This window comes from Vipera berus, assembly GCF_964194415.1.
Source record: "Vipera berus genome assembly, chromosome: 1".
In the NCBI taxonomy this organism is placed as follows: Eukaryota; Metazoa; Chordata; class Lepidosauria; order Squamata; family Viperidae; genus Vipera; species Vipera berus.
In genome coordinates, this window is record NC_138202.1 from 54,497,446 (window position 1) to 54,523,858 (window position 26,413).

Here is a 26,413-nt window from a genome sequence, read left to right on the forward strand (position 1 = left end):
TTAATAGAGATCTGAACTAAACCAAATAAAATAAAGTAACAAGCATGGAAGTCTTCTAACAAAGTCTAAATTACTCCTTGTCAAACAGCAATTTTTAATTATGTTCTTTTTTCCAGAAAGACAGCATAAAGATACAATCACAAATATATTACCTGCAAACTGTATCCTAAGCAAAGTCTAGCCTTTATGCACACTGGATTGATATGCACTGCTGTCAGGAAATCCTTTAGGGCTTGTCTAGTGCCTTTACTATGGCCATATTCCAGGTATGCATTTCCTCGACCAATGTAGGCATCCAAAAAAAAGGGATTGAGTTTAAGAACTCTAGAAAATGATTCCACAGCTTCTTCGTATTTCTGAAGTCTGAAATCAATGGCCATTTAAACGTTAGTGTTTTAACAGTGATATTGAGGTTTTGTATATTGAGATGTGCGTGTTTGAACAAGAAAACATGCAGGAGTGCAGAAAACCAAGTCTAAATATAATTATAGCCACCTTCTCCCCCTATCCTTTGGTTTATTGATTATAATATCATCAAGCTCCTTTTTTTTAGCTCTCATTCAGTATTATTGTATTGGGCTGCATCAGAAGGAGATGAGATCAGTAGCAAACCTAATCCATAGCCTTCCTGAAAGAGGGCTTGTCTTACATTAAACTGGAATGTAGCTTGCTTATTATTAGGAAATAACACTGGATTCACTGTTTATTTCCTAATAATAAACAAATAAACAAGCTGCATTTCAGTTTCTATTATAATTTATATTATAATGTAAAGATATAACTTCAAATTAATTCAGTCAATGAAATATTCAAATTAATTCAGTCAATGAAATATTATGGGTTTTGTTTCCCATATTATTGTTTCAATCCAGGCTGTTGTGCCTTTTTTTTTTAGTTTTTACTCCTTTTTGGCTTTGTACACTCCCCAAAGTCCATTGGAATTGGGTGGCTATTACAAAATGAATGAATGAATAAATGAATGAATCTATGCAGAATGATATGATTTTACATGCACTTCCTCATTCTATTATATTCTACATGTTCTTTGTAAATCAAACCTCCTCAACCTAGTGCTTTCCAGATGAACTTAAAAATCAGAACATGATTAAAACATAAACCAAGCAATTTTGGTAGCAAATGAAAATGTACTTTTGTTCTTGTTCTCACAGAAAGAAGATTCACAATAAATGAGGTGGTGTTACCATTACCATGTTGTGAAAAATACAATAACGTAAGTATGTTGGGGGAAAAGTGCATTACTCAATTTCTCAAAATACAGTATTAAAAGACATATAAGAAACATGCTGATTTCCTATTGTACTACCCTTTATGGCAGGGGTGTCAAATTCGCAACATCACATGACGTGTTGCGACACATTGTGACTTTTTTTCTAGTGCCAGCAATGGGGTGGGCACAGTTTCGCCATGACGCATCCAGCCACGGGCCAGCAGTTCGACACCTCTGGTTTATGGGATACTGTTTCCAAATAGCCATTAGAAATTGAACCAAACAGTGAAAATAGATTAAGAAAACACATCTGGCTTCTTGAGAACAAGGTAGACCTTTCCCTTTAATTGTCCTTCCCTAGCCTAGTGACCTCCAGATATGTTTCAGTGTAATAGTTGTCAATTGCAAACAGCATGGTAACTATTTAGCTAACAGGAGAGATGGAAGTGGTAAGTCAATACAACCAAGCAACAGACTGAAGGCTGTCCTGCCGAGGAGAGAAATTGATGAAAACAGAAATTAATAGTGTTTGAATTATGCCTCATGGCTTTTAGAAATGCTTATTCTAGTTCAGAACTGGGGAATAAGGCATTTGGATGTTGTTGCAAGAAATAAAACACCTTGGGCCATCACTGTTGCCTTCTTTTCTCTGCATCTGCTGCATAAAACCTCTCTGTAACACAAGAGAACCAAACTCATGTTCCCAAATCTTACTCAGCAGTGTTTAAGATTACCTGTGATAGCAAAGTCCAATAGCATTCAATAATTCTGTGTTTTTTTGTTCAATCATTGACACTTCTGCAAAGTCCTAAAACATGGAAAGACACTATGTTAAATGTACTGTTTTTCAGAAGCTTAGCCTTCTGCTTAACTTTGCAGCAAAAACAATAAAATTGATACCCATCTAGAAGTACCTATATTCTAAAAGCCACTACTGCATAGGTGAGAAAAAATGTTCATTTCTTCAAGTAATGATTGCTTTCCTTTTTTTCCTTTTCATAAACTATCTTTTATATTGTAAGCAGCCTTAAGATGTAATGTGTGTGATAGAGTAATATATCTTATAGAGTATAAATCAAGTAATATGTACAAAAATAATAAAATGGATATTACACATGTGATTTTCTGACAACTGAACATTTTATAGGCACAAACCTCTCTAGTAAATGCATGCATGTGTAGGCTCTGAAATTTAACAACATCTAAAAGCCCAAGATATTCCTTCAACCAATTTAATACATTTTGGACAAATTAATTTTAAACATTGATAATTGCATATTTATTTATTGCAAATTAACTATATGTTAAGAACTTCCTTTGTTATGGTTAGCTACATTTCTAAATGTATATGAACAGTTTAACCATGTCTGTAGGCAACATTGTTTTGTTTCTTTTATCACTTTTCCTACTAGAGATTACAAAATATTTTCAAACAAATCCAATCTACAATGTAGAAACAAACGTATCTATAATATTAGGGGAAAAATACCTTTAATGCATATTCATAGCATTTCATTTCTATATAAACCAGAGCACGATTTTTCAGCACTTTCAAGACAATGTCCTTGTTTGTCTCAAGACGAAGAACAGTTTCATAATCTATCAAACTCTAAAACAAACAGAATCCACAAAGTCATCTGTGAATTGGTGAAATAGAAAGCACAGCTAATTTTTGTAAAGCATGAATTATTTCCTGTTTCAAAAAACCCTGCCAGAAACTTGAGCTGATTAAAAACCTGTATGCTTTTCAATGTAATAATAACATCAGGAATGTGTTTTTTTCTTTACATCTTCATTAGATTATAACTATGAATTTAGAGAAACAAAATATTTATTATGGTTATAGATCAACATAGGAATTTGAAATATTCAAGTTTAATGAAAGTATGATGCAAATGTTCGTTTTTGTAAATTTCATTTTAGAATTCATTTAAAAAAAAATAAGGATGCGTACAAAGATATGCTATAAATACAATGAATATCCTGCTAGAAATTGATTAAAATATGCTTCTCAGACATGTCATACACAATAATATTAATAATAATAATAATAATAATAATAATAATAATAATAATAATAATAATAATAATAACAACAACAACAACAACAACAACCCCCTACTCAGGCAGGAAACCCTATACCATTTCAAACAAATGGTTGTCCAGTCTCTTCTTTAAAACTTCCAGTGTTAGAGCATTCACAACTTCTGGAGGGAGTTGTTCCACTGATTATTTGTTCTAACTGACAAGAAATTTCTCCTTAGTTCTAGGTTTCTTCACTCCTTGATTAGTTTCCATCCATTGCTTCTTGCTCTCCCTTTAGGTGCTTTGGAGAATAGCTTGACTCCCTCTTCTTTGTGGTAACCCCTGAGATTTTGGAACACTGCTTTCATGTCCCCCCCTAGTCCTTCTCTTCATTAAATTAGACATGCCCAATTCCAGCAACTGTTCTTTATGTTTTAGCCTCCAGTCCTCTGACCATCTTTGTTGCTCCTCTGTACTCTTTCTAAAGTCTCTATATCTTTTTTGTATCATGGTGACCAAAACTGGATGCAGTATTCCAAGTGTGGCCTTATCAAGGCATTATAAAGTGGTATTAACACACAAGTTTACAGGTGTCAAACCCTGCCCCTAGATCCACTATAAAATCTGAGTAAGACAGGAAAGCATGTTTGGAAGTACACATCCAGTGCCAAAGCAACTTAATGACAAATCACTGTTTAAGAAGAAACAAACCATACATGTTCATAGTCCTTCAATTGTTGAAACGCAATTGCTCTGTTATAATATGCCAAAGTGCACGCCTTATCCAATTTTATAGCTTTAGTTAAATCTTCAACAGCATGCTTGTAAGTCTATCGAAAAAAATGACATAATAGTAATAGCAGTATTATTTAATCTACATAGAATAAGGTACCATATTACATCTTACAGTCCTTGTAAGGGATGTGCACAAAACAGAAACAATGGAGGTGAATAAGGAAAAGCTGGCTTTTCCCTCACTTCTCTTTAGCACTTTGCTCTCCTTTTTTTCAGAATGCCCACTGGGCTTCAGCTGAAGTATAGCAGATCCAATGTCCACTTACTCACAGCCCTGATTTTTCCTGCACCTGCCTTTCTCTATCTTCTCTTATTGTGTGTGTGTTTTTCCATCTAACAACAACCATTTTACAAAACAGAAGTCATGTTTTGTTAAAACTAATTTCAATATTGGTCTTTCAATCGAGATTTCACTTTCTTGTGAAAGTGATTAAGATCTCATTACAATGCTAGTAAGCACCTCTGATGTTTAAATATCCTTCTGTACTCATTTGACAACTGTGAAGCCTTCACTTATATATCCCAAATTAAAATAGCAGTAGAGTAAGCATATTTACCCTGTTGTAAAATTTCAGTACTCCTCTGTAAAGATACCCTCTCACACTACATGGCTCAATTTTGAGGGCTTCAGTGCAATTCATTATTGCTTTAGAGTATCTTCCTTTGCTACCATAGTAAGCAGCACGACTTATGTAAGCCTTAACAGAAAAAAAACAACAACAAACTCACTGCAGAACACATTAGGGAGGAAATATCTAGAGACTTCTATGTTGTCTTACATAGGTTTAAAGCTTTAAATATTTATAAATAGCAATAAAACATTCCTTCTCTCTTCCTCCCTCCCTCCCTCCCCCTCCTATCTCACTCTCTCACACACACAGACACACACTGAATACTTTATCTGACCCCTTAAATTATGTAATAGTTTCAATAAGACTAACTGGAATCTAAATACAGAATGTCAAAGCTCACATACAATTATCATTTGTTTGCTATCTCTTAATCCATAATAAATACATTATAGGCACTTCTCTCTTGTTCTGAAAGATGGCTCTAAGCCCTTAGCCTCTAAATTCTGACTCTCCATATATCAAGTCTTTGTACTTCTCCTAGTGTAGATAAGAATATTGGTAATAAATAAATAAATATATATATATATATATATATATATATATATATATATATATATATATATATGTATATGTATATGTATATGTATATGTATATGTATATGTATATGTATATGTATATGTATATGTATATGTATATGTATATGTATATGTATATATGTATATATGTATATGTATATGTATATATATGTACCTAGCAGTTCGAAAGCATGTAAAAATGCAAGTAGAAAAATAGGGACCACTACGGTGGGAAGGTAACAGCGTTCCGTGCGCCTTTGGCGTCTAGTCATGCCGGCCACATGACCACGGAGACGTCCTCGGACAAGCGCTGGCTCTTCGGCTATGAAACGGAGATGAGCACCGGCCCCTAGAGTCGGAAACGACTAGCACGCATGTGCGGGGGAACCTTTACCTTTACCTTTATATATATATATATATATATATCAATGATAGTTAACAAGGCAGATTCCAGCATATTTTTCCATGAATTGTTTTAATCCTTAGGAATATACAGTATGTACCACTGATCCCAATTCGCATGTAATACCAATTTTTCAAGTAAGCCAGCAAATTATCATGATAGTTACAAACGGTATATCATGTTCTTTGCATGTCTAGTTGGGAACAGACAATGGTAAATTTAGGCAAGTGTAGCCTTGTCCTTGGTCACAGGTGCTTATTTCTAATTTGTTTCTTTCTCTGCAAATTACAGAGGGCAGCAATAGCCTGTGCCTAATTTTTGTATAATCTTCCCTGGAGTGCCTTATTTTGCACATCATATCTGTGATTATAATGGTTATTTTATTGTGTACTCTAAGTAAACTTTTGTGTACTAATGTTGGCTGATTTGTGGGTCCTGAATTTCACATGCATACATAAGGAAGAAGGCTTGCATCATGGATCTGTATCTGTCACCCTGCTTGCTTGGAATCCCCTTTGTCAAGATATCTTGACTTTCTTGCCTCCTATTGTGGACACCCTGACAGCATTTAAACCAATGTATTTAACATTGGATGTTTAATTATGAATACAAAAAGAGAAGATCTGAACAAATTAGTTGATGTCAGCCCCACCTGATAGACCAGGCCAAGAATCAAATCCACAGGAAGCCCATGGCTCCTTTTTTTTTTTTTTGAGAGTGGCTACAATAAAAAAAATCTTGAAAGTTTGATTGTGCCCCCCCTTCTTATAATTATGTGAATTAAGGAGGTGTCTATCTGAGCCTCTTCTGCATATTTTCCGCTTGTTTTCTATGTGTTTCATAACATATCCTGCCTATCTTGGATTTCCAAAAAATTAAATATTCCATTTTTGGTCAATTAATAAAGAGCAAGATAGTTTCAAATATATTTTTTAGCTTTATTTTTAAAACTCTATTATTAAGGATTATTTTTAAACCTTCAGAAATACAAAAATGATCTCTCTTACCTGAAAATGCCTTGGTACAATAGCAAGTGTTTTGTTAAAATCTAAGATGCATTTAGCTTGTTGGAGCTGCATTCTGCAAAGCCCTCGCTGGTAAAATGCATCTGCATATCGTGGATATAGCCTGACAGCAGAAGTAAAAGCATCGCAGGCCTAAAATGATTCAACATTAGATTTAATTGAATCATGCTTCTACAAAATAAATAAAACACCAAAACCTAGAGAAAATTTCCTCTATTTTTCATATTTCATTTTTATTTCAGTTGTAGAAAAGAATATACGTAGTCGTCACTTAACGACCATCATAAATGCACGCAAGTTGAAATGCAACTGAATGGTTAGCACATCACCATGCTGTGAGGGTTATAAGTTCAAGAATTGGTCATAAAACTACTTTTTCAATACTGTTGTAAGTTCAAACAGTCATTAAACAGGGAGTTATTAACTGAGGGCTCCACATAGATACCTAAATAATATGTGTGTGTTGTGTGTGTAAAAGAAAAACACTTAAATAACTGACATTGATTTTTTGTGAAATCAAATACACGTATCTGTATGCAATAGTGGTGAATATCTATAACTCAGGTGTAGGATGAAGGTGAAGGTTCGTTCTCCAAGCTTGTGGGTTGGTTTCCAAACTTTTAGGAAAGTAGGTAAACAGAAGAACACTGACACTGACAACCCCAAAACTCCACTGAAAATGTTAGCCTGGTAACGAAACGTTCAGAAACCAACCCACAAGAAAAGAGAACAAACCTGATTTGCAAGTAAGCAAATCAGAAGAAGCTATGTTGCAAACAAAGACCATACAACGTTGTGAAGATTGCTTAACCTCTTTCAACCTAATGATTGGCAGGCAGGTTGAACTGATTAAACTGCAGAATAGCAAACAAGGGAATTCCCTTAAGATACAGAGTTTTCCCAAACACACCAATGAGGTGCCTAAAATCAGTCCATAACCGCACACCAAGGGAAAGATCTATAGATTCAGCAGAGTTAGATAAGGACATCTCCCCACTAGGGCTACATGTCCACCAGAACAAATGCTTCAAAGGGCACATTCACAAAAAGGATCACCTTTCCTATAAATATTACCAGCCTCAAGTAGCTCTAGTCTATGCTCTCAGATAAACAGCTTCCTTTTCAAGGACCTTGCCCAGTGTATTTCTTTAATTTGTGACCCTGACTCAGGATCAAACCAGAATGTTCTTCTCAGTGCTTTTTTTGTAAAAGAAAAAGGTGCCGGAACTCACACATGTCATACAACCCGCCTTGCCTACCCTACAAGGTTCCATCCAAAAAAGGTGCCGGAACTCCGTTCTGAGCGTTCTATGAGAAAAAAAAGCCCTGGTTCTTCTAACAAATAGATAATCACCTAACTTTTTTTCTATAAAATTGGAATATTCATGTAAGAAACAAATAAAGGGAATATCTCTCTCACACACACACATTCAAGCAGATAATCTTTGAAAAGAGATTTGAGAGGAAGAATGCCAAACTGTGTGATCCTTTTTTAATCAAAATAATGCTGACCTTTCCAGTCATAATGTTTAAGGTAGCAAATAACAATGAATATTTTCTGAAATATACTGAACTAAATATCAATGATATATTGTATAATATTTAATATGAAGTAATAATAGCCACCATATAGAAAATTAAGAGTAGTATATCAATTAAATTGTACTCAGAGACAAAACTAAGTTTAACTAGCCAGATCAAAAGCTGGCTTCAAAAAAAAATGAAACAAATTGACAAAAGTGGGGTTAGGTGAGTCTTTCCGAATCTGAAAAAGAGCAAATGGTGGGAATGTTATGTTGGAAAAAACAGTTCTTTAGCCAGCCTGGTCTTAATACTTCAGGCTGTTAATGTTCATAACTGCCAGTTTGTGAATAAGGGTAAGGGATAAATTGGACACCCAGGCAATTCTTGTAATGTTGTTATTTCCAGCTTTCAAACTATTTTTGAACCAGGTCAAAGTCAAAATGCATACCTCTAATAGAAAAACTTGCTCCATGTAGCACTGGCCCATTAAAAAATATAATTCTGCAGCCTCAAAGGTATTAGGAAGACATTTGTCAGGGCCAGTTAGCAGCATCAAAGCCTCATTAAGACTGGAAAGAGCATCCTGTAATAAAAAGGAAGTATATAGTTAATTGATAGCACCACCAGCCAAATGGCATTGTCCAGAGCTATTTCACTATTCCATTATTCTTCCCAACTGAACCTTTTTCTGCTAAGATATAAAACAGGAAAAAACAGCATATGACAAAGAGAGATTACAAGCAGAAGGCAACATCATTTGGACATTCCAAAACTTTTATGAATGACTATATAATAAAAGGGAGGGACGCGGTGGCTCAGTGGGTTAGGACGCTGAGCTTGTCGATCAGAAGGTTGGCAGTTTGGTGGGTCGAATCCCGAGTGCCGCGTAACAGAGTGAGCGCCTGTTACTCGTCCCAGCTTCTGCCAACCTAGCAGTTCGAAAGCATGTAAAAATGCAAGTAGAAAAATAGGGACCACTCCGGTGGGAAGGTAACAGCGCTCCGTGCGCCTTTGGCGTCTAGTCATGCCGGCCACATGACCACGGAGATGTCCTTGGACAAGCGCTGGCTCTTCGGCTTTGAAACGGAGATGAGCACCGGCCCCTAGAGTTGGAAACGACTAGCACGCATGTGCGGGGGAACCTTTACTTTTATATAATAAAAGCTTGTATGGGAGCACCCCTACTTTTGAAGGCAGTGCTGCTCTCCTGTTCATAGTTGCTTAAGAAAATAAATTGTCATTATCATATTTACATTAATTTTGCACATTTTGTCAACAAAATAAAAATTTCCAACTTGCCTTGCCTATGTTATCTACATACAAACATGTGTTATTATAAACACAATCAATATATTTATATCCATCACTACTCTGTGCAAGCCATTTGTGTAACAGAAAGCTGCATTATTCTAGGCAATACCTATCCAAGTTCACAGGAGGATATTTTTTTGTCTTAACAGTGCATGACCCTTTAAAACAGAGTTTCCCAAAGGTATTAGTATCAATCCCAAAGTATTGATGGGACTATCCATGGTGTTGATAGATGACTGGGAATCAAAGGAGGTCAGTAAATACTGAGGGTTTATAGGTGATCAAAAAATGATGGAAGGTCAATTCGGGTCCATTAATCTTTCAGGTCTCTGCAGAGCTCCATGCAAGTCCCTAGTCCTGAAAGTGACAGGGCTAGCAGCGAGTAACCCAGGGTTGGATGGTCAGCCACCAGCAAGAGTCGCCTTGAGTGGTCTCTATCAGTTGTATATTGTTACTAGCCTCATTTACCCATTTGCTTTGTGTTGTGTGTCTGTGTGCCTTCCATTCTCCCCTTTGTCTCTCTCATCTCCCCTATCCTGGGAAGGATACATGCATATGTATGATTCCTGGATCACCTCCCACACTGAGCATATTCACCAACCTCCTTATTCTCCAATCAAGTATCAGTGCCCTTGTTGATGCTCATGTGATGCATCCTTCACATATCAACAGTTTCAGTAATAGATATGTAATTTGTTGTACTGTTTTAAAAAACCTTGTGAACCGACCTGAGTCCTACGGGAGAAGGGTGGTATATAAGTTTAATTAAAAAAATATGTTAAATTTTACATTTTTATACTTTTAATATTACCTATTTTTAATGAAGTCATTATTGTTGTTGTTTGTACTACTGTTAGTTAAAGTAGTATTTATTAAAGAATTTTCATATAATAAATATTTTGGAATCTATAGATGGTCTGAATCATCATGAAGGGGTTGGTGAACTGAAGAGTTTAACCAAATACTTGGGATCTCTATTGGGTCAACTTTGTACAGTCAGTCCTCAGCTTACCACCAAATTTGAGCCCAATGTTTCTGTTGCTATGCAAGACATTTGTTTTGTGAGTTTTGCCCCATTTTACATTCCTTCTTGCCACATTTGTTAAGTGAATCACTGCAGTTGTTAAGTTAGTTAAAACACAGTTAAATGAATCCATTGACTTTCTTGTCAGAAGGTTGCAAAAGGTGATCACATGACCCCAGGATACTACAAGCATCATAAAGATGAATCAGTTGCCAAGCATCTGAATTTTGATCATGTGACCATGGGGCATGCGGCAATGGTCATAAATATGAAAAATGGTCAGAAGTCACTTTTTCAGTGGTGTTGTATCTTTGAATGGTCACTAAACAAACTGTTGTAAATCAAGGGTTGTCTGTACTCCTACAATTGGCTTATAGTCCTTCATATAAGATTTAATTCCCCTCTTCTCCTTCCAATTATTCTGGCCTCTTTCAACAAAAATAATGGTTCTAAAAACGTCTATTAATGACTATGAATAGCAGAAACACAAAGTTAGCTCCTTGCCAATGACCTGTTTAAACTGTTTAAGCTTCCTGCCTCTTTGCTTATTGAATCATTTCAGGTCCCAATAAAGAATGTAAATATGGTATAACATGTAACAAGTTCAACACTAAAGAGCAGTGGGGCACATATACTGTACAAAATATTAACAAACAATATTGTTCAAAACAGTCGGTTTACAACCGTTTGAAATTACAACAGAGTCAAAATGGGGTGCTTTATGGTAAAGCACGTCTGGCCATTGTAAAATGTTGTGCCACCCTCTTCCCCCCATAGTGACATGACTGCATTTGGGGCACTTGGCAAACTGGCCTGCCTTTACAACTAGTTGCAGTGTCCCACAGTCATGTGACTGTGATTTGCAACTTTTGTACCAGTTTTCAGCAAAAAGTGCTCATACAGAAGAAGAGACTCACACTTAGGCATTTACTTGATGACCATGAATTTGCTTAATGAGCAACACAAAAAATGTCATAAAATCAGATCCATTCAAGGGGTGCCTCGACTTATGACAATAACAACTTACATTGGAAATTTGGATCGAATTGTGGTTGTTGAAAACTATAACTCAAGTAGTATGTGAAATTTTAATTTCACTTGAGAGACCTTTTGGTAAAACTTCCCTAGAAAGCAATTACTTCACAATGCTAATAAGCAGATTGAATGTTCTGCTAGATATAAGTTGCCTTGTTGCAACTTATATCACCCTCCCTCGTGCTCAGTTATAGGAAAAACTATGGCAAAGAGCTTTTGTATTAATTTTCCCAAACCAGAATGTTCCAGTTCCCACAGAACTTAGTGAGCTATCTTTAGACCCCTAGGGGAGCATAAAAATGTCATAGTTGAAAAAATGTGCAGAGAAATGGAGCTTTTCAAACGTACAAAGTCATATGTTGGAATTTATAAAGATGATTTATTTGGGAACAGGTAGAAATAGAAGGTACCAAATCATACCCAAGAAAACCAACATATAACTTTTGATAAAATCAAAAACCTAGTTACATTTTAGACTCTAGGAATACTTCTTTGAAGAAAAAGTGAATGTTAATGCAGAACATTTCTGATTGCCTGCTTTGCACAGTTTAAAGAAAGTTTGGGCTGAATTTTCTCCAAGCTGGCATGTTCCAAGTCCCTTCCAGAAAACTATGTCATTTGATGGGACTCAGAAAATATGCTTGTCATTGTGACACCTGCCCAATGGAACAGTTTGGCCCCAAATTATTCATATGGTCTTGATCTATTGATCTTTGGTAAGATTCTGAAGACCTGACTGCTGTTTGGGCACTGGGCTAGAGTGCTGAATGAGCTCATCTATAGGAAGAAGGGTAGTATATTGGTTGCTGTCTCCAGCTGCCGATCTGCTCTGCTGTTTCAGCCTGTGTTGTGGGTTTGTTTGTATGTACATTTCCCATATTTATTTTCAGTTAGGCAGCCATGCAAGCTGGAGAAATAAATAAATATATGTACCAGGGGAGGAAGAGAAAGGTTTCTTTCCTCTTTCCTGTGACTTCTTACATAGCCGAAGGTAAAATACACCATGGCTGCAGCAGGAAGAGAGAGGAACAGGAAATTGGCAGGAGGCAATTTAAAAGGGGATTTTTTCTTTTGCTTGGATAGTGTTCGTACACACATCCTTTGATCCTCAACTATACACAGCCCCAGAACAGGAAGGAATAGACAGTTGATTAATTATATTCCAATAGAGATGATGTGCTTGGTTTTTAAACATACTATATAAATAAAACCAAAAGGTTTAAAAAAAAACCTACTCAACAAAAGGGATGACAGCTTGATTAGTAAAGCACTGTGTGTTAGCTATCAAAACAGAAAAATAAAATATTTGGAAATAAATAATTAGTGCTGAAGAAGGAAGCGAATATTAATCAACTCCATTTTAACAAACAGTATTTCTACAATACTCATTAGAATTTGCCTTTTTAAAAGATTTAACAAAAACTCATGTCTTAACCTTGAATTTTTTGGCTTTCATCTGGATTTTTCCAAGTAGATTATACAAAGCTGGCTCAGGTTGGTTTCTTGTGGCTGCAACTGCACACTCAATAGCCTTGTTATAGTTTTGACAAAACGACTGCACAAGTGCTTCTTGAACAAGTGAACATCCAAGCGATCCTGTAGGAGATTTAAATAATAATAAATAACTGTACTAGTAATAGATCAAGTTATTATTACTGCAGACATTGGTATACAGATAACGAAAAGAGACAGTGTTGGCCTTGATAAACATTGTTCTTCCTAAGAACCAAGGATGTCATAATGTATCAAAATAGCTTATGTGCAGATCCAAGCAGTGTAACTTTTTGCAATTGACAGATGGAAATTTTGTCAATGCACAAATTTTCTAAGTCCCACAGGAAGTTCTGACTTTTGACAGAATGACAAAAGAAGTGATGTTCCCCAGGTTCTGCCCATTTTGTAGGTGCACATGTACAAAAAGAATGTAGCTTGCATCAATCACTCTGCTGCACTGCTACTATCAGAATTCAGATCCCCATTGCTTCCATCAGCAGATGCTGCTGACTCTGAATGTGACACTATTTGTGTTTTAAACAACATACATACATTTTTATTATACATACTGACATAGTGAAACATTGCAGACAAATCACACAGACACATTCTGTCAATCATACTAGCTAGATGAGACAGGAAACACGACCAGGTGACCTAATTCTGCTTTACTATAAAGTTAGATAAATAGAATCTTGCAAGTCTGAAAGGACAGGTAGTCTTGCTTTACAACCATTTGTTTATCAATGGGTCAAGTTATAGTGATACTGAAAAAAGTGACCTATAAACTCTCCCCAAAATTGTGGTTTTTTTGCACCAACCCTGTGATCACATGAATTTGTTTTCCAACCAACTTCTAACAAGCAAAGACGATAGCAGGGAAGGCTGAAAATCTAGATCACGTGACATATCACTTAACAACTATAGTAATGTGCTTAATAAAACAGCAAAAATGGTTGTAAAATTGGGTGTGGTCACATAATGCCTCACTTAATGACCATGCTGCTTAAAAACAAATTTGGTCATAATTGTAGCCTTAAACTGAAGACCATCTGTATTTCTCTCACCCTGTCCCCCTTAGAGACATAGAAACTAGGGAGGGTCTTTTCTGAGCCTCTTTCCCCATTCCATTGTTGTGGCAAGTTGGGCAGCAAATAAATTTAATAACTAATAACAATTCAAACAGACAGGCACCTGCCACATAACATCCCAGACTTAATATTTGTCAATAAGAAAGAAAAAAAGTATGGATAGTGGATATGGCAGTACCTGGAGACAGCAGAAGAGAAGAGAAAGAACTGGAGAAGATAACAAAATCCAAAAAGCTGCAAGTAGAAATAGAATGACTGTGGCAAAAGAAAGCAAAGGTAGCACCAATGGACATCAGCACCTTGGGTGCAATCCCAAAACAACTGGAGCATCGCTTGAATATTATCAACATTGACAAATTCACCATCAGGCAATTGCAAAAAGCAGCTTTATTTGGAACAGCTTACATCCTGCGATGATACCTTTAACATCATCAAACATCCACATCTATCTCAAGAACTCGATAGACACACAGAAAAGGCACATCCAGGCGGTACACCATGTAATATACCTGTTGCAGGTTAAGCTGCCTTTTATCTGACTATTTCCTTGGCTACGTCTCATTGCCCTGTCTACCAAAGTCATTTCCACACACCATTACTCATAAATCCTATATATATCACTTGCACAATAGTTCTGCAAACCATGCATCAAGCACATATTAATAGTATGTTCTTTCAGTGTAATTTTTATTCCCATATAAATATGCTTAAGATTTTACTTATCACTTTTACTTATCACTCTGACAGTGGAGCCAGCTGTCAGAGCGGGCGGCTGTGTGAATGGGCTTCTCTATATCACACAACCTCTCACCCAGTATCTGCAGGGGCTCCTCGGAGCCATAGGAGGTCCTGGAGGGACAGCCGAAGTTGCGGGTGTCCTGGAGAACCTACATGAGCGGCAGCCCGTGTTGGGGATCCGGAGAAAAAAAAGATGCAAGCAGACCGGGGAGAAGGAGGCCAGTAATGTCCGACATGAAGATCTGACAGAGGGACGGAACTAGCATTGACTTAGTGGAACAACGGTGGAACGGAGCTGATGAAAAATAATTCCAAGTTTTTTACATTTAAAAAGTGAAAGAGAGCGCTTTTGAAAGAGACGCTGTCTAGAAGAGGGAGCCTTACCAAGAGGGAGCGAGCGGCGAGAGAAGTGACGAGAGATAAGGTGACAGGCGAGAGCAACAAGAAGAAGGAGCCAGGAAGTTAGAAGATCATAAACTAGCCATGAGATCAGGCGAACTGATAGAAAGGTAACGAGAAAAGATAGGCTTTTGAGTCATGGAGACTGAACTCTTGAGAAAACGAGTGTGGACTATAAGTAGAAGGAAAGTGAATAGTTTGGACAGACTTTGAAGTTTTGATTTATAAGCCACAGGAGTAGAACAGATCCAAGATGGAGAAAGTGACACATCAACCTTAGGACTGCAGTTTTGATAGTGAGACAATTACTGGCTATTGGCTGAAGAAGAAGATATAAAAGGTGCCACAAATTCAGAGTTGGAAATTTATAATTAAAAGGAAAGTGACTCTGATGGGACAGGAAGATAAAGGTGATATATAAATATAGATAAAAAGACACACATAAATATAAATATATAGACTGACTGCTTGCTATATTCGTGAAATAACTATATTGCTATGACTGTTGATTGCTAGAATTGGGTAGAATTGAAATAATCAATTAGCTAAGGAATTAATCACTTGATTGTTAAATATATATATATATATATATTTAACAATATATATAATTTGATTGATATATTGATAAAGGTTTATTTAAGGTTAAAGGAATTAAGTATTTGTAAAGAGTGGTATTAATTGAGTAATGTCTTAGTGGTTTGGTCAGATTTATTAATATCATAAGAGCCACAACAGATTAGAGATAGAGGACAGGGTGGCTGTTGATTTTGATATATCTCCCCCAAATTAGGAAATAGAAAAGGAGGTAGTGGTGGAGGAAGATAGAGGGGGGGGGAAGAAGGTGAAAATACCCCATAAAGAGTATTTTTATAAAAATCTGGTTAAATATGACAAGCATACTGAACTTAACAAAGATTAGTGCAGGAAAGAGGGCAGCGCCACAGGGGTTAGGGATGTCTTCAAGCCCTTCTAGTCAGAAGTCCATTGATGACATGCTACAAAGGGAAAGGTCAAATTCCTTTAAAGATTTACAAGCCCTTCTGCAAAATATGCAAGAAGCAAGAATCATGAAGAGATGAAGAAACAGATAGGCCAAGTGAGAAATGATACTGGTCTCAAGGAAAAAATACAAGCAATTGATGGTAAATTTGAGGGGATTCAACAACAATTAATAAAAAATGAGCAAAGATTACAGGAAATGGAAGTAAGAATGGAGAAGGAGAAGAAAGTAGAGGATTTAAGTGAAACACTAATCCGGGCGAACAGACAGCTTGAAACAACAGTGATCTTCCTGGAAGCAGAGAAAGCCGCCCACTATCTGCGCTTTCAAAATGTTAAGGAAAAAGAAGGTGAAGACCTGACGGACATGATGGCAGACTTAATGGTGAAGGCATTAGGCATAGGAAAAGATGAAATGTTGGCGGAAATTGATGAGACGTATAGGGTCCAAACTAACTATGCGAGGAGACATAATCTTCCGAAAGAAGTACATGTGAGATTGGTTAAAAAATCGACCCAGGATGAATTACTACATAGATCAAGAGAGGAGCCACTAGAATATGGAGGACAACAAATAACAATTCTCAAACAAATACCTAAAAGAATGAGGGATTTGAGATGAGGCTACCAATTTTTGACATCGAAATTGATTAGATATAATGTGAACTTCAGATGGCTAACTCCAGAAGGCATTCTAGTCACGTGGCAAGATAGAAGGTATAGATTAGACTTGATAGACAAGGCAGAAGATTTTTATAAGCTCCACTTTAACAACGAAGATGAAGTAGAAGACCAAGATGGAGGGGACATAAGAGAAAGGGATGCAAGGCTATAGTAGGGAAGGTACTAGGAACAGAGCTTAGAGGAAATAAATCTGGAGAGACTACAGAGAAATATAAAGGCAGAGACAAAGAAACAAGAGAGATCCGCACAACAAGAAGCACAAGACTTACTATAAGTAAAATAAAGGGAGATGAATGCAGGATTTTGTTACTGAATATTAATGGTTTAAACTCACCAATGAAAAGACAGAAAATCTTTAATAAACTTATTCGTCAAAAATTAGATATAATTGCAATTCAGGAAGTTCATATAAAAGAACAGAAATACCTGTTATATTAACCAAAATTAGGAAATATATTTGTATCATTAGATCAACAAAAAAAGAGGGGGGTGGTATTATATGTGAATGAGAAATTGGTAGCTAAACAAATTTATAAAGATAGAGAAGGTAGAATATTGATAGTTGAGGTAGAAATAAACCATAGGAAAGTAGTGATTGTAGAAATATATGCCCCGAATGGAAACCAAGAAGTTTTTTAAAATGTTACTTAATAAGATATGTGATATAGACTACGATGAGATCTGTGTGCTAGGAGACTTCAATGCTATTATTGATAATAATTTGGACTACAAGGGTAATAAGACCAGGAAAAGGAAAAGAAGAACACTACCAAGATCCTTTTTCAAATTGGCCAAAGATCTAAATATCCAGGACATATGGAGAGAAAGGAATTGTGAGGCTAGACAGTATACATATTATTCCAATCGACATAGTTCATGGTCTAGGATTGACATGGTGTGGATGTCAAGGGAAATTAACTCTGAAGTCGAAGATGTGTGCATAGAGACAAGCACCTGGGCAGGCCACAACCCTGTGAAATTTAGCTGGAAAGGGTCAAGAAAAAACATCTAGATCGACTATACAAAGATCAATATTAAAAGAAGATGACTTCAGATTAACGATGGAGAGAGAATTGGACTTCTTTTTAAAAGAAAATAAAGCTGAAGACACGTCTGTCCAAAATCATTGGAACACAGCTAAGGATATTATGAGAGGAGTAGCTATAGCATATATGGCGAAAAAGAATAAGGAGAAAAAACAACAGAAAATGTTAGAAGGGGAATACAAAAGATTAGAAAAAATACTCCAACAAGAACCACAAAAAAGAATGTAAAACAACAAATGGACTTAATTAAAGATAAACTTAACTTCTTAAAGAAAAATTAGCACAACAGATAAGATGTATAAAACAGAACTTTTTCGAAAATGCAAACAAACCTGGTTGATGGCTTGCACACAAATTGAAAAAACAAAAGGAAAAAAGTTGGATTAGTAAATTATGAGATGACAAAGGGAGAATACACTATCAAGAAGAGGAGAAAAAAATTATAGCCCAGGAATTTTACGAGAAATTATATAAGGAAGATAGCCAGGAAAATGAGGAGAAAGCGGAGGAATGTTTCAAAAAAGCAACACTACCAAAAGTTACAGAGGAAATTAAAAATATTTTGAACGAAGAAATTAGGATGTCAGAGGTGATAATGGCTATTAATAAACAAAAAACAACAACAAAGCATCGGGTCCTGATGGCCTCCCAATAGAAATTTATAAGGAACAACAAAACATTTTAGGACAACCTTTATTGGATGTGTTTAACGCGGTCCTGGATGAAGCAAAAACCCCAAAGTCATGGTCAGAGGCGAATATTGTCCTGATTCCAAAAGATAACACAGACCATACATCAATTAAAAACTATAGACCAATATCTTTACTTAATTCTGAGTATAAGATATTCACAACAATTATAGCTGAGCGATTAAAAAGGTTTTTAAATAATTTTATACATGTGGACCAGAATGGATTTCTAGCCAAAAGACAAACTAAACACAACATTAGGATAATATTGGACACCCTAGAATATTACAAAATACATAGTGGACAACAAATGCCATTGTTATTCCTAGATGCCCAGAAGGCTTTTGATAACGTTAAGTGGCCATTTATATATCAACAACTTAGGTATATGGATATGGGTGAAAAATTTATAAATATAATAAAGGCAATATATACTAATCAGGAAGCTAAAATAATAATAAATGGGGAAACAACCAGGAAATTTCAAATACAAAAAGGAACACGACAAGGATGTCCTTTATCCCCATTACTATTTATACTGACACTAGAGGTCCTAATGAGGATAATTAGGAATGAACTGCATATAAAAGGATTAGAAATTAAAAAAGAAATCTTTAAACTTCAAGCATTTGCAGACGATTTGGTCTTTATTATGGAGGATCCACAACAATCAGGACCGAAACTGTTGGAAGAATAAGATAAATATGGAGAAGTCGCTGGGCTGAAAATAAACAAGGGTAAAACTAAAATGATTGTTAAAAATATGATGAATAAACAGAAAGAAAACTTGGCTAGGATTATGGATATACAAATAATTAAGAAGATAAAATATCTAGGAATTATTATTACGGCCAGATGCACTTCAATTAAAGAAGACAATTGTGACAAAATAGTGAAACAAATAAAAGAAGACCTGGAAAGATGGGGAAATTTGAACCTTTCATTGTTAGGGAGAATTGCTGTCATAAAAATGAATGTATTACTTAAAATCCTATTCCTCTTCCAAAATATTCCTATACAACTTGATCAAAAAATTTTGGGAACCTGAACAAATTGACATTACATTTTATATGGCAAGGGAAAAAACCAAGGATTAAAATGAAACATCTGCAGGATGTTAAAGAAAATGGAGGTTTTGGACTACCAGACTGGGAAACATATTATCATGCAGCGGCGTTAACTTGGATTAGAAAATGGATAATTTTAAAGAATAAAAGATTATTAACTCTAGAAGGCCATGATCTGCAATTAGGCTGGCACGCATTCCTATGGAATGAGAAGCAAGGGTTATATCAACATTTTCAAAACCATCGGATTAGACAAGCGCTACTTAAAATTTGGAATAAAATTAGAAAACAAAATTACATTAAAGTACCAGTCTGGTTGTCCACCCTTGAAGCGATAGTCTACCCAAATTTGTTTAATTTGGAAAACAGTACTACATATAAGGATATTACGAATGAAATGGGAGAACTGAAATATAGACAGGAACTAGAACAACAAGGTATAAAATTGGAATGGTGGGCTTACCTACAGATACAAATACGATATGGGAAAGATAAGAAAGAGTGGGGGATAAATATTCAAGAAACTGCATTGGATAAAATTTTATTGGGGCCAGATGAGAAACAAATAAGGAAATTGTATAGTTTGTTATTGAGGTACAAAATGTTTGAGGAACAAGTTAAAGAACCAATGCTGATATGGGCTAAAAATTTGGGATATGGCATAGATTTTGATATCTGGCAAACTCTCTGGGATAGAAATAAAAAGATAACACTGGCCTCAGCTTATAAAAAAAATATATATAAAAAGTTTTATCAGTGGCATCTCCCCCCAGCACGATTAGCCAAAATGTACAAGAAAATATCCCCTAGCTGTTGGAAGTGTTCCGAAGAATTAGGTACTTATTTTCATGTTTGGTGGTTCTGTAATAAGACACAAAAGTATTGGCAAAGGATTCGGACATGGCTAGGACAGAGTCAAATGTAGACCAGAATTTTTCCTGCTTGGCATAACAAAAGAGAAACATAGCAAAGAAGAGTTATATTTAATAATACATATCACCACAGCAGTGAGAATGACATCCGCCCAGAAATGGAAAAACAGTGAAATACTGGAAGAGAGTGAAGTGATAAGTAAAATTTGAGCGTGTGCAGAAATGGACAAGTTAACTTTGGAAATTAAAAATAAAGACCAGTCAGATTACTACAAAATTTGAAATAAGGTTTACTCATGGTGGGAACAGAAAGGAAGGTCACAACAGAAACACATATGATGCTGATTTCACATATTACTAGAATAAGGTGGTTGATAAGATTGAATATTCTGTAACTATATATAAATGATATGTACATAAAGTGTATATATGTATATAAAACACAAAAATGATGTAATGAGAAGGATTGTCAGACCGTTAACACCTTGTTCAAAGTTTTAAATAATAAAATTTGTTATTAAAAAAAGATTACTGAGAAAGTATCAAAACAAAAATATATGGAATATCAATTATAACACTAACACTATCTTATATTTTACATAGTATTGTTAAACTGTAATTGATGGGTAGGATCCAGAGAGCCACAGTCTTGAAGTATGTGTTGTTTATATAGTTGCCCATGAAATCTCAAAAAAATATAATCAGTTATGTGGATCTACTATGCCATGGCTGGCTGAGGAATTCTGGGAGTTGAAGTCCACAAGTTTTAAAGGTGCCAGGTTTGGAGACCCCTATACTGTACAAAAATAAAAGCAAGAAAAAAAAATATGCTGAATCTGACCAAAATTGCACAGTACTTTGAAAGAGCTGTACCTTTGTCCATTTCTGCCACTTGGTGTATACAGAAACTTGCAAGTTGAAAATGCTTCATTTGTAGTAAATACTGTCCCCTGTAATAAAATATTTCAACAGACACAAATTCCTTACTATATTTGTGTACATAATATATATATATATATATATATATATATATATATATATATATATATATGCAAATTATTCAAATTGCTAATAAAGATTTTGGGAGGCTAAGATGATCATTTCGAACTCTTTATGTTCTCATCAGTTAGTCATACCCTTTATCTGAGATTCGAACCTGGGCTGATTATATATCAGGCAGTGTTTTAACTTCCTGAGCCACGGGTTCTTTCTCCCTTTTATTAGCTGGAAGGCAAGGCAAATGTATGTTTAAGTATTTGTCAAGGCTTTTTGAATGAACCTTGCTAATTAACTCTTTCATTCCTGTTTTGGCCCGACTCAGGGCTTATCCACAGGACATAGTCAACTTATGACAGCTCATTATTTGTGCAAATTATTCAAATTGCTAATAAAGAATTTGGGAGGAAGTTGGCTCAGGAAGTTAAAACACTGCCTGATATATAATCAGCCCAGGTTCGAATCTCAGATAAAGGGTATGACTAACTGATGAGAACATAAAGAGTTCGAAATGATCATCTTAGCCTCCCAAATTCTTTATTAGCAATTTGAATAATTTGCACAAATAATGAGCTGTCATAAGTTGACTATGTCCTGTGGATAAGCCCTGAGTCGGGCCAAAACAGGAGTGAAAGAGTTAATTAGCAAAGTTCATTCAAAAAGCCTTGACAAATACTTAAACATATATATATATATATATATATATATATATATATATATATATATATGTTTTCGTAGATTCTCGCGGGTGTCTGTATGTGTAGATCTAGAGTCTCGGGTTTCTTCCCGCGTTCCTTTCATCTTCAGAAAGTTGTGGCGACGTTTCGACGAAATCCCATCCGTCATCATCAGGCCGGAGTGTTCCTCCTGCTGCTTCCAGGAGCAATGCGTGGTCTGGCTGTTCCTTTCCTTCCAACTGCCGGTGGGGCTGTGTTCTGACTGGGTGGAGGCGTGGCTGCTTTCTGATTGGGTGGAGGCGTGGTGTCCTCCGATTGAGTGGAGGCGTGGTTGTCTTCTGATTGAGTGGATGCGTGGTTGTCTTCTCCTCCAACCAATCAGAAGACAACCACGCATCCACCCAATCAGAAGACAGCCACGCCTCCACTCAATCAGAAGACAACCACGCCTCCACCCAATCGGAGGACACCCCCACCCAATCAGAAAGCAGCCACGCCTCCACCCAGTCAGAACACAGCCCCACCGGCAGTTGGAAGGAAAGGAACAGCCAGACCACGCATTGCTCCTGGAAGCAGCAGGAGGAACACTCCGGCCTGATGATGACGGATGGGATTTCGTCGAAACGTCGCCACAACTTTCTGAAGATGAAAGGAACGCGGGAAGAAACCCGAGACTCTAGATCTACATATATATATATATATATATATATATATATATATATATATATATATATATATATGTGTGTGTGTGTGTGTGTGTTTGTGTGTGTGTGTGTGTGTGTGTGTGTGTGTGTGTTTTCTGAGATTCCAAAGTTCAATTATTCTGTTTAATCCTCTATTGATTTCAGTAGAAAGCCTACAGTTTTAAATAACTAATTCCTGGGAGCTCACCACAGTCTTTTGAAGGCCTAACACAAAAGGAGGAAAGGTTCTGTGCTAACCCTATGATCATGGACAATTATAGAGACATATGAAGGCTAGCCTTGTCTCTTACTCCCAGTGCAGCTGCTCTATAAAAATAAGAGAACATTTTTAGTGTTTTTCAAAATTCATTTAAACCACCTTTGTGTCAAGAAATTATCTATTAAATATAATTACAAAAAAATGCCCAAAACTTTCACTTTTTTCCTGAGTCAGACATTTAATGACACATTAAAAATAGTTCATTTACTTAAGATATTTTTTTTCTTTTTCAATAGTGGCATATCAATTTAATAAATACATAATGGTCAAATTTAATTTCTTTTAGCTGACAAATTTATTTACCCAAATTAATTGTTTGTAAAAGTTATTTTTCCCCAATTTATACACCTTAAGAACTATTCAACTATACAATTATTACAGTCAAATATTATGACCATACAGAGTTTTAGATTCCATCCCAAAGAGATGCTTCATGAAATATAAATGCAGCTCTTCTCTATAATTCTTTAAAGAAGCTGGGAACACTACCAGCTCAGACAGTAGCTGCATAATCCCAACAAATGGTATGACTACTTTAAAGAATTGCAAAACGGATACTGCCTTCATGCTCCTATCCACTCCAAAACCTCTCATCTAAAAAGCACTTTAATTTGAACAGCATTCTTGATTCATTACTACTATTTCTATGGCACATAATTACTGCACATTTTTCTAATGAAGGCCTACAATCTACTCATTGACCCTGTAATGTTTGGGCTCCAATCAGAAAACTTCATAAAAATTAGAAAGATGTGAAGGGCAACCTGATTTTTCATCTTTTGCCCTTGCTATCCTACATTGAAGATGTGTTCTTATACTGCAAATGAAAAAAAAATTGAACTTAAGACTTAATAGTACACATCATAATTATATGGACATTTAGAAAACAAAATTAAGCAAGACGCTGGAGAAATGCACTTCTGCTGTTGATAATTATCACAATAAGTGCTTACCTTGTTAAGAATAAATGGGGTAAATTGGGATGTAGATGAATAGCTCTATTTATATCTTTAACTGAATTCCTTAAATCATGAACCTGTGTTGTTGTTTTTAAAAAAGACATTTTTATTTATCAGTCATGAACGCTGTTATTACATTAAGTACATTCTGTTTAAAAACAATTGTTTCTTTCCCTTTTCAACATTTAAGACCAAATTAGATCACACACACCCTCCTTTTCTTTGGTGCTTTTCAGGCAGTCTTGATTCCAGGCAATTGCCTAAACTAGTCCCTGCAGGGTTTTTGGCAATGTTTTCAAAGTCATTAGCCATTGCCTCCTTCCTAGGGCTGAGAGAGAATGGCTGGTCCAAGATAATTCAACTGCTTTCATGCTTAAAATGAGACTAGATTTCAGTCTCCCCTTTTCTAATCTGGTATCTCCATAATTACACCAAACTGGCTTTCCTCAAACTAGATGAAACTTTAAAATCCTTCTTCCCTAAAACTGTGACTCTTCAGTTTCCCATTCTCTCTTAGTATGTAGTTGATTATATCACTGATCTGATATTGCAGTACATACGTAATTCCCCAGAACGTATTTTCAACAGAAGAGATTAATAAAATAGAATATTATGGCAAAACCTGGATGACTATGAAGGTGATACAATATTTGAATAATGGTGCACAGAGGAGAAAAGAAAAGGTAGACGATCTAGTTTGGATAGGGGCACACTTCATAGAAAAAAGTTCCTCAGTAAGGGATGGGGAAAAGATTGGCTTGGATTACTTGCAGATACATCATCAGCACCATTGTCTAATAACAAAAATGCTATCTAGGAAATTGACTTCTCCAATTACAATTCCTTCTTAATTCTGTTTTGTTTGAAAATAGTATGTTCATATCAGCCTTTTTTGTCAATGGTATTGGAAATGTTTAGTTAAATTATAAGTTCAATGTAACCATTTTCCCATAAAGTTGGGAAAATGAGGCAACTAGTGGAAACTCATAGGGGTTTACCATAAGAAGCAAGAAAATAACTTGGCTGCTAGGATTTTGGTCCCCAGGTTTGCAGTTAGACAAAGATCAAACAGAGAAAGCATAGGCAAACCAGGAGAAAATGTTTAAGAGATCATGGAACATGATTGTTGACGAGTATTTGGACTCTGTTCTAGACAATGAATGCAGCTGCCTACCTTTTTTGAGAAAACTGAAAACCTGTTCCATTTCAGTTATATAATTTTAAAACTAGATGAGTTCACAAACAATTAAGAAAGACAAAAGCCCTGAATCAAACATCTCTCACTCTTCCATGGTAAACAGGCAAACAAATCTAGTAGACAAACTGGGCTGTTTAGGCTTAAACAGTCCTTTTTGCAACTGGATTCTTGATTTTCTTACTAACAGGCCCCAGTATGTGTGAGCTGGAACAAATATGTCTAACACCATTTTCTTAAGCACAGGTTCTCCTCAGGGCTGCGTCCTAAGTCCGCTGCTGTTCAGCCTGTTGACCCATGACTGTTGTGCTAGGTTTGCCACCAACCACATTGTGAAGTTTGTGGATGATACAACAGTAGTGGGCCTTATTCAAGATGACATTGAGGGTGCTTATTGCAAGGAGGCTGAGGGTTTGGTGAATTGGTGTAAGGAGAACAGTCTAGTTTTAAACACTGGAAAACCAAAGAGATCATTGTCGATTTCAGAAAAGGCAGGCACAGCTACACTCCTCTGTGCATTAATGATTCACCTGTGGAGATGATTACCAGCATCAAATTCCTGGGTGTGCAGTTAACAAGTAGGCTGGCTTGGTCGTTCAACAGCAGGCACAGCAGCGCCTGTATTTTCTGCATCACATGAGAAAAGCACATCTTCCTTCTCATGTCCTTACCACTTTCTACAGAGGGATGATCGAGAGCATCCTGTCATACAGCATTACAGTCTTGTTTGGAAGCATCACTGTTTCAGACAGGAAAGCAGTGCAGAGAGTGGTGAGGATGGCTGAAAAGATTATTGGCAGTTCCCTCCCTCCCATCCAGGACATAGCATATAAGTGTTGCTTGAGCAGGGTTTGCAAGATTGTCTGGGATATTACACTTCCTCTTCACAACCTGTTTTCTTTGTTACCTTCTGGGAGGAGGCTTCGTTGTCAATGCTGTGACAATGGATGTCCATGCTCTGACAACTGAGATTCAGCAGCCATTTTACCTTTGCTTTTAATGTGCCTTTTCTGTTCTTTTAGAGTT

General features: G+C 36.1%; 1 protein-coding gene across 1 annotated transcript in view; it reads right to left on the reverse strand.

Annotated features, from left to right (window-relative positions):
• Positions 1-26,413, reverse strand: part of TTC6 (tetratricopeptide repeat domain 6) — a gene marked incomplete at both ends in the record, with an annotated part of 44,318 nt that overhangs the window by 9,473 nt on the left and 8,432 nt on the right. The window contains 8 exons of the mRNA XM_081324375.1: positions 153-363; positions 1,963-2,036; positions 2,718-2,837; positions 3,970-4,083; positions 4,606-4,746; positions 6,607-6,756; positions 8,597-8,731; positions 12,954-13,114. Coding sequence (XP_081180501.1) covers positions 153-363; positions 1,963-2,036; positions 2,718-2,837; positions 3,970-4,083; positions 4,606-4,746; positions 6,607-6,756; positions 8,597-8,731; positions 12,954-13,114 — 1,106 coding nt within the window. The remainder of the gene's footprint in view (positions 1-152; positions 364-1,962; positions 2,037-2,717; positions 2,838-3,969; positions 4,084-4,605; positions 4,747-6,606; positions 6,757-8,596; positions 8,732-12,953; positions 13,115-26,413) is intronic.